Raw genomic sequence first — 13,080 nt, forward strand, 5'->3', positions numbered from 1 at the left:
TAATCAAGGGCACATAAGAAAACAATACAAAGCAAATGGATCATCAATATTAACCGTTGGATACAAACCACAAAAGAAGTTAAATCGTTAGATCGTCTTCTAACCTATCACCTTTTCCCTCATCTCTCTCCAAACCTATATTTCCTACCCAGCCTCCCTTCCTAGTTCCTACTTCTCTCAACTCATGAAGATGCAATTTCAAGCATTGATTTTTTTTGTTTTTGCCCAATTTTTCTGAAATATATTGATTTCACCATTTCAGTTGAAAGTTCGAGTTATACTTCTTTAAAATTCTATCCCTATCTTAGTAGCTGATGTTTCTGCATGATACAGATGCTATTGGATGTTGTTTCTGTGTTCAATTAAGTCTCTTCCCTTGCTTAGAAGAAACAATACATAAAAATAACTCAAGATGGAATAGAGGTAACGTGTTGCATCATCAGTTCATCACAGTTTCTTTGTTGCAGTCTTCTGCTTCTTTTTCGAGGAGCTTTGCATCTCTATTGAGCTTAATGACTAATAATGATTTAGGTTTTCCGTGAGTATCATCCTACAATGGACGAGGAGGAAGTTCTGGTCTTGGAGGGTGTGTGGAAAAAAAATAAATTTGTGTTGGTAGAAACATCTGTTAAAAGCAATATGGAACATCTGTGAAGTATCATAGTATTGGCTCTTTTCTTGGAGGTAACTTCCCACCTCTACAGTGACCTCTATACATTGTTTCTTTTCTTTTCATCCAATGTCCTTACACACTAAAAAAAATTGTCAATCAACCACTTATTTAGCCAGGGAAAAAAACGGCGTTATGATGGAAACATTAAAATTGCCCTTGAGATTGAATGTTTTTGGCCCATCTTTGAGATCCGGACTTTTGTATATATTTTTTGGTGAAAGAAAAAAAATGCAATGTATATACATGTATCATTTTTGATATATGATCTTCTCTCTTTTTTACATTGTGTTTTGTGAATTCAATCAGGTAGATTGAATTATAGAAATCTAGAGAGAGAAAGAGAGAAATGAAAGGAAGAAAGAAATAGTATTATTACTTCAAAATCTGAGTTCAACAAAGCTTAACCAGAAGCTTATATACAGTTGATGAATAACAAGAAATATCTAACTTGTAATCTCTAACAAACTCACTAACAGAATATTAACAAATTTCTTGATGACAGAATGTAAGGAGCTGAGCTGGCATATATCTTAATACCTCCTCCTCAAGCTGGAATGTTAATCAGGAAACACCATTCCAAGCTTGACAGTGAGAAAATGATGTTGAACAGAACCAAGAGCCTTGGTCATAATGTCACCAATTTGCATCTGAGAACTAACATGTTGAGTGTGAATAAACCCAGATTGAACATTCTCTCGAACATAGTGACAATTAATCTTGAGGTGCTTTGTTTTATCATGGAAGACATGATTAGCAGCTATGTGCTGAGCAGCAATATTGTCACAATATAGAGTGATGGGAAGACAAGGAAAGACTTGTAAGTCATTGAGCACACCTACTAACCACACCAATTCACTAGTAGTATGACTCATACTATGATATTCAGCCTCAGTAGAACTCTTAGAAACAACCTTTTGTTTCTTGGTTTTCCAAGATATAAGAGAAGAACCAAGGAAGATGCAATAGCCAGTTAAGGATCTACCAGAATAATGACAAGTACCCCAATCTGCATCACAGTATGAAGTAAGTTGAAGAGAGTTGGAAGAAGAATAGAACAAACCATGATGAAGGGTGCCCTTAAGGTACTTGAGAACATGTTGAGCAGCTAGAAAATGAGGCACTCTAGGATCTGAAATGAACTGACTAAGCTGTTGAACAACATAGCTTATATCAGGTCGTGTCATGTTCAAATACAACAATTTACCAATCATTCTTCTGTAAGATTCTGGGTCAGATAGTTTGTCTCCATCATAAATGCTAAGCTTCAAACCTTTAGGAAGAGGAAAAGAAGTGGGAGAACAATGCTCCATAGAGCAAGTCTTGAGTAAATTAAGAATGTACTTTCTTTGATTAAGAAGGATACCAGAAGAATCCCTAGAAACTTCAATACCAAGAAAATATCGAAGTGAGCCAAGATCTTTAATAGTAAAAGCCTGATGAAGTTTAGCCTTGATAGATGCAATGATGTTCAGATTGTTACTAGCCAGCAACAAATCATCAACATAAGCAACAAGAACTGTGAAGTATGAACCTTGATGAAGAATGAACATAGAGTAGTCCAATATAGACTGAATAAACCCAAGTGTAAGCAGAAACTTAGTAAGCTCTAAATTCCATTGGAGAGAAGCTTGTCTTAAGCCATATAAAGACTTTTTGAGCTTACAAACCTGACCAGGAAGAGCCTTAGTATAACCTTGTGGAGGAAGCATGTAAAGTTCTTCATCAATGTAACCATGAAGAAAAGCATTGTTTATGTCCAATTGATGCATGTCCAAGTTGTGAGCAGCAGCCAAAGCCATGAGAATTCTAACAGTGCTAAACTTAGCAACAGGACTAAAAGTGTGCTTGAAATCTTTTCCTTCAATTTGTCTATCACCTCTAGCAACCAAGCGTGCTTTACAACGTTCCACTGAACCATCAGGGTTGAATTTGGTTTTAAAAACCCATTTACAGCCTATGGCTTTCTTATCAGCAGGCAACAACACAAGATCCCAAGTTTCATTTGCTCCAAAGCTAAAAAAATTTTGTCCATGGCAGCAACCCATCTAGGATCTTGACTTGCTTGCTTGTAATTAGCAGGTTCAAGAGTGTTAAGAACAGTGGTAAGACTAGCAAGATGTTCTGTAGTATATGTAGAAAAAATAGGAGAAGCTGAAACTGAGAAGCTATGAGAAAGAGATTCAGTAGGAGAAGAAGAAACAGTATGATGAGGTGTGGGAAGGGTGAGAAGAAAATCTGCTAATTTAGCAGGAGTTTTTAGAGGTCTAGTAGATCTTCTAGGAGGAATAGTAGGAGAAGGAATAGATGAAGCAGAAATACTAGGAGATTGAGTAGAAGATTCTGCAATAGAAGAGATAACAGGAGAAATAGGTATAGAAGAAGAAGTATGTGGTGGAAAGGTAGATATGGGAGAAGACAAAGAACTAGGAGAAGAAGGAAAAGATGGAATTGCATCATGAGAATCTGCACTAATAGCAGGATTCACAAGGGAAGGAATAGAATCAAGACATGAAGATAAAACAAGAGGTTGAGCAAAAGGAAAAATGTGTTCAAGAAATTTAACATTTCTGCTGAGAACAACTTTATGAGTAGTTAAATCATAACATTTGTAGCCTTTTTGAGCATATGGGTAACCAAGAAAAATGCATTTGGAAGCTCGAGGAGCAAACTTATCTAAAGTTTTATGTTCAACATAGCAAAGGCAACCAAGGACCCTTAAATGATCATAGGTAGGAGGTTTATTCATGAGCAATTCATGAGGAGTTTTCCAATGTAAAACACCAGTAGGCATAAGATTTATCAAATAAGTACCTGCTAGCAAGCAGTCACCCCAAAATTTAATAGGTAAAGAAGCATGTAATCTGAGTGCTCTGGCAATTTCTAACAAATGCCTATGCTTCCTTTCCACTCTCCCATTTTGTTGGGGGGTGCCTGGAAGACTTTTTTTGATGCACTATGCCTTTGTTAGCAAACAAGTGAGCACATGAATGTTGAATAATTTCTGTCCCATTATCACTTCTAATGACTTTCAATTGTGTGCCATTTTGAGTTTCAATATAGGATAAAAATTGGGAAAGAATCATAGGAACTTGGGTTTTAGAATGCACAAGATGAGTCCAAGTAACTCTAGAGTGATCATCTAGGAGAGTTAGAAAATAAGTGGCTCCAGTTAAAGAAGGCGATCTATAGGGCTCCCATAAATCAACATGTAACAAATCAAAAGGTTTCATTGCATGAGATTCAGATTTAGGAAAAGGAGACTTATGCATCTTAGCATATACACAAGCTTCACAATCAAAAGTACATGAACTATTACAATCAAACAAGACCTTCAGTTTATTCATAGTATGAACAGAAGGATGCCCTAGTCTAAAGTGACATATAGCAAAAGAAGGTAAAGAAACTTGAGTGTGTAAAGCAGAACATGTGGCAGAAGTTGAGCATGAATCAGAAAAATCATCGTGGAATTTGTATAAACTAGCCTTTCTGACAGCAACTGGCTTGATTTGGCTAGTTGTAAGGTCCTGAAAAAGGCATGAAGTAGGTGTGAATTTAGCAAACAATTGATGCTCATCTAATAATTTCCCAACAGAGAGCAGATTATGTTTGAAATCTGGGAGCAAAAAAACATTTGAAAGCTTAAAATTAGAAGTGAATTGGACAGAACCAACATGTGTAACCAATTTAAGTTTACCATCAGGTAAACCAACCTTAATAGGTTGAGGTAAAACCTTGAAATCAAGGAATAAAGATTTATCACAGATCATGTGATCTGTGGCACCTGTATCCACAATCCATTCCAGGTGACTAGAAGAATGTAAAGTTTCAGCATTAGAAACTAAAATTGTACCTACAAAATTGATGGAATGAGCTGAGGTTTCTCTAGTAGCAGATTGATTCTTCATCATCTTCATCATTTCTTTATAAACAGCATTCACCAAGGTAGAATCAATCTTAACTTCAGGTTTAGAAGACTGATTTTCAAGATCCAAAGGATTATCAGCCATGAAGTTGTCAGTAGTCATATCATAAGCATTTGCAACCATTCTTGAACCTCCAGCTTGTTTACTTCTCATATTATTAAACCACTCAGGGACAACACCAGTCACCTTGAAACATTGACCAACTGTATGACCAATCTTCTTACAATGTGTACATTTTCTGTCTTGTTTATCTACTTTAAACTTCTTAAACTCTCTTTCAAAACCAGGACTAGAAGAAGGAGGTTGATGAAAATTTTGTTTCATTGAGGCAAAAGCACTAATCTGAGATGAAACTTGTTGTTTTTCACTCAACTTATTTTGTTTTTCTACTTGTAATAGAATGTAGTATGCTCTAGTAACAGTAGGCAAAGGATCCATGCTTAAAATGTTGGTTCTAGAAGAAGCATAATCAAGGTTCAAACCAGAAAGAAATTGAATAAGTTTTTGTTTCTGATCAGCAGCAAGTACTTTCCTAAGCAATCCACAAGTGCAACTTTCTAAAGCACCACAATCACAATCTGGAAACGCATCTAGTAATTGAATTTCATCCCATACTCGCTTTAATTGAGAATAATATTCAACTATAGAGTGTGAATCTTGTTGAATAGAAGTTAATTTCTGATGTAATTCAAACAACTGTGGTGCGTTTGATTGGCCATACCTTTCAAGGATTTATTCATATAATTGGCGTGCAGATTGTTGTAGCAAGAAACCTTCAGAAATTGTTTTATCCATCGAATTTATGATCCATGATTGAACCATATAATAATTTCTTATCCATTTCTGTAGAGCAGGATCATTAGTAGCAGGTCTTTTACATGAACCATCAACAAAACACAATTTGTTCTTCGCACCAAGTGCCATTTGTACTACACGAACCATATAATCATTTCTTATCCATTTCTGTAGAGCAGGATCATTAGTAGCAGGTCTTTTACATGAACCATCAACAAAACACAATTTGTTCTTCGCACCAAGTGCCATTCATACTACACGATTCCAACTAAGGAAATTATCACCATTAAATTTGTGAGATCCTAATTGTTGTTCTGGATGATCTCCAGATCCTAGAAAATACTGATCAGCATAACCAATTTGAGCAGAATTGGTTGAATTCTGGATCGAATTGTTTGAATTATCTTCTGCCATTATAGAACATATGAAGATTCTTGCAAGATTTCAAGAAAATTTAACTAGTAGAAACTAGAATTTGAAGCAATTTGATATCTAGATAATGCGGAAGATTGTCTGAACTTCAATCAATGTATTGATTGATTTTTGAAGCCTTTCGGCTCTGATACCATGTGAATTCAATCAGGTAGATTGAATTATAGAAATCTAGAGAGAGAAAGAGAGAAATGAAAGAAAGAAAGAAATAGTATTGTTACTTCAAAATTTGAGTTCTACAAAGCTTAACCAGAAGCTTATATACAGTTGATGAATAACAAGAAATATCTACTTGTAATCTCTAACAAACTCACTAACAGAATATTAACAAACTTCTTGATAAAAGAATGTAAGGAGTTGAGCTGGCATATATCTTAATAGTGTTTACATGCTTATTTCTCTCAGATGATGAATTTGATTCTAAGAAAGCTAATGTAAACAAAGAGGGTGAAGATAGTCTCTCGAACTCCAAGAGGAACAGTCTTGGATCACCACCACCAATGTCCAACGAATACAAAGACCATCATACCGGAGGATGAAACAAGAGGCAATCTTTTTTGAAATATGAATGTAGGATATATAGCCGAAAGTATCACAGTGACCATTGTATCGCAAAACAATGTTCAAGAAAAAGGTGTATTTAACTAAATCTTAGACAGCTAAACATATAGAAGGATATAGAAGGTTATGACTTGTGAGGTCATCACAATAAGAATGAATTTCATATTCATATGTTGTTCTTTAGTATTGGGTTATGAGAATTTGAGATATTATTTCGTAGCAAATTTGGTAGAATATTAAATGGGATAATTTGGTAGAAAAAATAGGGAAATTTTGGTAGAATGCTAAAATGGATTATAAATTTCGAGTATAACCATATATTTTTTAATATTATTTGAAAATGAGGACATTGGATAATTAAATGAAAATATAAACAAGTACATGATATTCAAAATTCTTAAATTAAATGCAATTTAATTTTTTATTTATTTAATTATTAAATATAAGCTTAAGCAATAGGGGGTCGATCTGCTCATTAGTGCTCCCAGTGAGCTCCTCGGACCTCGCCACCCAGGCTACTGGTCCTCTCCATCGGCCTCCTCCTCTGCATCTTCGACCTCCACGGCCTCCTCAGAACCCTCCGACAAGGCAATATTCAGCTCGGCGAGAAGGGCTTGATCTTCAGCGTCCTGCACAACCTTGTAGCTAGCCATGACCTCGGCCTAGGAGAAAGATGGATGGGACTTAGCCAGGGCCCCCTTCATCCACTTTAAGGCATCGTCCTGCCCCATTTTTTGGGCAGCCGAGCCGACCTGGTTGACGAAGGTTTCGCAGGCCTTGGACTCCTTCCAGGCGCAAACCATTCACCCTCGATCTTCAGGCGCTTCTCCACCTCGGCCAATTTGGCCATCAGGTCGGCCACTTTGCTCAACGCATCAGCTGTCTGTTTCTCAGGCGCTAGCTTGGCCAACTCAGCATCCTCCCTGACCTTAATCAGCTCGGCCTTGTGATGCATGTTATATTAAAGTACATGTTATGCCATTAGATTCAATTTGAAAATTGCTACAGTAATCTTGTTTTCTTTTTATTTTAGAATCAACTTGAATCAAGAGTACGTAATTAATGGTTGCAGTTCGACCTTGAAGATTGTGTTTGCCTTACATTTTAAGACGGGGGATAGCTACATAATAGTAGCTATGAACAAGAAAAACTTGAACAAAATTTATCATGTTACTATATTCACTAGATTACTATCGTAAATACAATTACCTTCATCAAGATACTTTGACTATAATATCTTGGATAACATAAGGAATCACTTTTTTATGTATTATCTGATTTGTCCAAATAGGTTGCATAAATAAGAATGCTAACATAGGAAGCCATTAACATGTTATTAGTGTAAATACGTGTGTGCTATTTTACCAAACACTCTAACACTAATCTAGCTACTCATAGCCTAACGCGCGCAACGCGTGCGATCCAACCACTAGTAAGAAAGAAAAAGAGAAAAAAAAAGAAGGTTAAAGTTGTTCATAAGTTGAATAAATTCTTAGTGATCAATGTTTTTAATTGAGAGATGTTTTGTTTTGGTAGAATGGTTTGGAGCTGCATTTGGCGTTCGGAGATGATCTTTGGTGTGGTTTTTGGTTTTTCCCCCCATCTCACCATATGATTATGTATTACCATATAGTTTTGAGCACCACATTTGCCAATAATTTTCCTACCTTCACCTTAGCCTATACGTTACATCTCGCAAGTCCCCTGACCTTAGGGGCTTGAGTTGAAGTCAAAAGGAGTTTAGATATAAGATTTGTGTCACTTGGTCGACTGTTCAATTTAGGTTGTCAATTGGTGCACATTCACAGAAGTTTTCGACTAGTTAGGGAGGGTTGGCTTCGAGATGGGGTGCGAAGTTTGAGAGACTCACGCTAGCCTAGCCTCTTTGACATTGGTTATGTGACTCCTAACTACGGACATTCTTTTAGTTTGCATACCCGCCATTTTAAGTAGGTTGAGCATCCATTGTTTTGATTCTTGGTTTGAGTCTCCAAGGAACCATTGGATTTGTTTCATTTTCATTTAATTTTTATTTTAACTGATGAGCAACAACTAGAAGAGGTTCGCACATTTGTCAGAGGCGGTTGATGCATGAGATAATGTGGATCCTTGTTCTTGGATACTCATGAGAGAGTCATGATATGAAATAGAAGTGTAATTTATGTAGAGTTCTAGTTCTGTTAGAACTCATATCTTTATTGCTTTCCTAGTTCTACTTGTATTAGGAATCATGGGTTTGCCTACGTTCTTAAAACGATGGATTTTACATGATTCAAGGAGTCTATAGAGTATAGGACTTAGGGACTTCTCCAGAGCCTATTAGGGTTCTTATTTATGTTTTCTACTAGGATTAGTCTATTTGTTTCCTACTAGGATTAGCATAATTAAACTAGTATAAATAGGGTTTATGTAGTTCGAATACATAGTGATTAATAATAATTTCGTGAGTTTTCTTAAACTTGAGTGTTTACACAAATTCTCTGATTGCTGGTGGCTTAGCCTTTACGCATTCAAACCCTTAGTGTGTTTTTCGTGGTGGCGTTGCCTTTATCGTGATTCACCTAAGCACTATCCAGTTTTGTTTTGTTTAGTTGGTGGCTTTGCCTTTATTCTAATCAAACAATTCGAACCTTTTATGTTAGTCTTGGTGATTAAATTCTTTATAGAATTCACATAAAGCCTATCCAACCCTTAGTTTGATATTCGTGGGAATTAATTTCTTTATCGGAAATCAACTAGGTATTATCCATTATTTCTGTTAGCTTCCGCACTTGTTATTTGATCTTAGTAGATTAAATACATCATCTGGTATCAAGAGCTTTGGTGACATCCATTGGAGAGATACGAGCACTCATCCTATTGCTCGAAAAATTTTTCCTTTAAGGGGGAGAAGTTGATCTTCAAGAAACACTTAAAGATCCACTCTTTTTTTCAAGATTCTTGAATTTTCATAAAGTTTCATCAAAGGACATCATTATTAGCTGTCAATTGGTGAAATAAAATAATCCAAGATCCACAAAAACATCCAAGAACTCGATGGCCCATAATAGATAGATTTTTGAGTTTTGGGAAAAAATAAAATGCGAACAATTGGCTTCAAATTTTTGAATGAAATTTTGGTCGAGTGTTGAAGACATATAGATCTAGGTCATGGAAAAATTTCACGTGATTTCGAGGTATTTTTCCTGGTATTCTTCACTTTTACTTGCATCAAAGTTCTGGACAGTTTAAAGGCAAATTTATGGATCAAATCTCCTAAAATGGCAAAATCCCTGGACGGATTTTTTCAAGAAGGGGAGTATGATGCATGAGATAATGTGGATCCTTGTTCTTGGATACTCATGGAAGAGTCATGATATGAAATAGAAGTGTTATTTATGTAGAGTTCTAGTTTTGTTAGAACTCATATCTTTATTGCTTTCCTAGTTCTATTTGTATTAGGAATCATGGTTTTGCCTACGTTCTTCAAACGATGGATTTTACATGATTCAAGGAGTCTAGAGAGTATAGGACTTAGGGACTTGTCCAAAGCCTATTAGGGTTCTTATTTATGTTTTCTACTAGGATTAGTCTATTTGTTTCCTACTAGGATTAGCATAATTAAACTAGTATAAATAGGGTGTATGTAGTTCGAATTTTACATAGTGATTAATAAGAATTTCGTGAGTTTTCTTAAACTTGAGTGTTTACACAAATTCTCTGATTGCTGGTGGCTTAGCCTTTACGCTTTCAAACCCTTAGTGTGTTTTTCGTGGTGGCGTTGCCTTGATCGTGATTCACCTAAGCACTATCCAGTTTTGTTTTGTTTAGTTGGTGGCTTTGCCTTTATGCTAATCAAACAATTCGAACCTTTTATGTTACTCTTGGTGATTAAATTCTTTATAGAATTTACATAAAAGCCTATCCAACCCTTAGTTTGATATTCGTGGGAATTAAATTCTTTATCGGAAATCAACTAGGGTACTATCCATTATTTCTGTTAGCTTCCGCACTTGTTATTTGATCTGAGTAGATTAAATACATCAGCGGTCCAACTTTATTTTTTATTTTTTTAAGAAAAAAATAGAGAAAAGGAAAAAGAAAAAACGCAAGAAGAAAGTAATGCATAATTCATTTACGAATAAGAAAACGAATAATTACGAAAACGAACATTTTACTGTTGAAGTGGAATGTTACAAAATTCATTTACGAAAACGATCATTTTATTGTCGAAATGAAAAAGAACATTTTACTGTTGAAGTGGAACATTACCAGAGTCAAAATACGAAAATGAACATTTTTGGTTGAAGTGGAACATTACTAGAATTCAATTACTTAAATAGAACATATGCTTATCAAATATAGAACATATTTCTAGTGAAAATAGAACATATTTTTGGTGGAAAATAAGTTTTAAAAGAATATTTTTTTAAAATTGAACATTTGCTTATCGAAAATAAAACAGATTCACAAAATATAGACATACTTTTTTGCTGAAAAATATGCTTAAAATGAACTAACATTTACTCATCAAAAATAGAACAAATTTACTGGGTACATTGTGTGCACCGTGCTGCCTAGAGCACAATAGAATTTTGAAGAAGAAAGAAGGGAAAAAGAAAAAACGGAGTAGTCGTATGTTATAGGGAGGGGCTGGTATTGCGAATTCATTAGTCGCCTATTCGGTCTGGCTTAACTCGATTGATTCGTGAATTTCCGAAATTATTCAAGGAAATTGCAATTTCGGTTTAATTTCTTCATCGAATCATGGTAAGCTTGCTGAATTTTTAACCTAATTTTTGTTTTTGCTTTTTCTATTGTTATTGCCGCAATTGAAATCATCAAAACGCTACAATTACAGTTCTTATTATGCTAGATTTGCTTGCTAGAATTTGAAATGTTGTTACTGAAATTCTAAATCTTGTCTCGTTTTTGTTCTAAGTCTCAAAACCCTAACTGTTTGTAATTCGAAGAATTGATTGGTTTTTCGCATTAGAATCTGGGATTATCTATCTAATATATGTTGAATTTGATTTCATTTATCGAATAGTCAATACGAGGGATTGATTTGTGTTTGTTATTTGATGGGGTTTCTTTATTTATTTATATATAATATAATGGTGAATCGAGTTGTACAAATCCTCTAAATTGTAGGACGAATCCCTAATTACAAGAGGAAGTTTCATTATGGATGAGAAGAGAAGAAGCGCAGCAGTTGATAAAGGGGTGAAAAGGGATGATGAGAGCAACACTGGTGATACAAATCCAAATCATAAAAGGGTGAAAAGAGATGCTGATAATACAAATGCCGAAAAGGGAGAAGCAAGCATCCGTGATTTGAGACCACGGCGGCGTGACCGTGAAAAACTGTTGGCCTTACTTAACACAGAAAAGTATATGGAGTACTATGTTAATGCGGCATTCCGATCAATACGTGATAATGAAGTGTTTATATTCCTGCAGAACGATTATTTTGTAATCAAGTATGATCCCGAAACACCAGGGAATGATTGCCTAGTCAAAGGCCCTCTCTTGGTTTGCGATGGCTTCCCCTCCCTTTACTCCTCTGGTTTTGAAGAGTATGGAATTGATGCTGCTTTTGGTTGCCATGGTGTCAATGAAGCATTTTTGTTTTCGGCTATAGAGTGTGCCAAGATAAGGTATGATTTAGACACACGAACAGGTGATCTAATAAAGGTCAAAGCCATAAGGCCGACCTGGAGAATGTTTCCCTGCCTGGGTGTGCTAGAGAGTGTTGTTTTCAACGCTGCCTTTGAATACACGGTTGTTGATGAAGCTTATCTTTTTCAAGGCTCACGATATGTTCTCCTTAACTACTCCAAGCGGAAGCTCATCGCCAGTGGTCTCATAACTGATGCTTTTCCATGCTTGCGGGATACCATCTTCTCAAGTGACATTGGAGCTGCCTTTGCCTCGCACAAGTCTAATCAAGTCTACCTTTTCAAAGACAAGTCTTATATGCTCCTACACTATAACCCTCGTGAACCCGACGACGTCACGACAGCTACATAATCGATGGTCCCGGGGAGATTGTTCCCGTCAACTGGCCTTCTTTACGCGGCATAGTGCCTTACAATTGCTGGGGACGTGGAGATATCTCGCCCAAAACATGGAAAGCAGGCTGGACCGTTGATGGCTGGGTTAAAATTGCATAGAAAGTTCTGTGCCTTGTGAAGCGCATCAATCAGCGTTTGAGACTGGACTATGTCACACATTAACTCTTAAGCAGATTGCAATCTGTCCTTGTGTTTTTCAATGTAGACTACTCGTATTAGAGTTCTTTAGAAGTTTGAGACTGGTTCCACATAATTACAGTCTGTTTTAAGTCACTAATCTGTGCTTATTTCTATAACTTTTATTTTTTTACTTACGCAAGTAAAAGAAGTGGATCATAAAAACAGTTTAGGTTGTAAACTGTAATTTCTATTTTGTGACTGAGAAATCAAATGAGCCTCAACTTGTTTCTGAGTTGGGTTTAGAATCATGTCATGCGCCTATTATGAATAAAGCAGATTCATATTGGGCCTTCCTTGCTCATTAACTTTAGTTGTATGAAGTTTCTTTGGTATCAATAAACTTACTTTTATTCATGCATATGTAGGAATTAGGATGGTGCTGCCAACCTATGTTGTTAATGGTTAAGGTTCATCAAAATAAGTAAGCGCTAAAAGTGCCTGTAGTTTAACTAATTCAATA

At 35.8% G+C, this 13,080-nt stretch overlaps 1 protein-coding gene across 1 annotated transcript; it reads left to right on the top strand.

Annotated features, from left to right (window-relative positions):
• Nucleotides 1-10,953: 10,953 nt before the first annotated feature.
• Nucleotides 10,954-12,868, top strand: LOC104905813 (albumin-2). The gene is made up of 2 exons (XM_010694451.4): nucleotides 10,954-11,133; nucleotides 11,518-12,868. The coding sequence occupies exons 1-2, from the start codon at nucleotides 11,131-11,133 to the stop codon at nucleotides 12,394-12,396; spliced, it is 882 nt and encodes a 293-aa protein (XP_010692753.2). The 5' UTR covers nucleotides 10,954-11,130; the 3' UTR covers nucleotides 12,397-12,868.
• Nucleotides 12,869-13,080: the final 212 nt, after the last annotated feature.

This window comes from Beta vulgaris, chromosome 1, assembly GCF_026745355.1.
Source record: "Beta vulgaris subsp. vulgaris cultivar EL10 chromosome 1, EL10.2, whole genome shotgun sequence".
Taxonomy (NCBI): Eukaryota; Viridiplantae; Streptophyta; class Magnoliopsida; order Caryophyllales; family Amaranthaceae; genus Beta; species Beta vulgaris.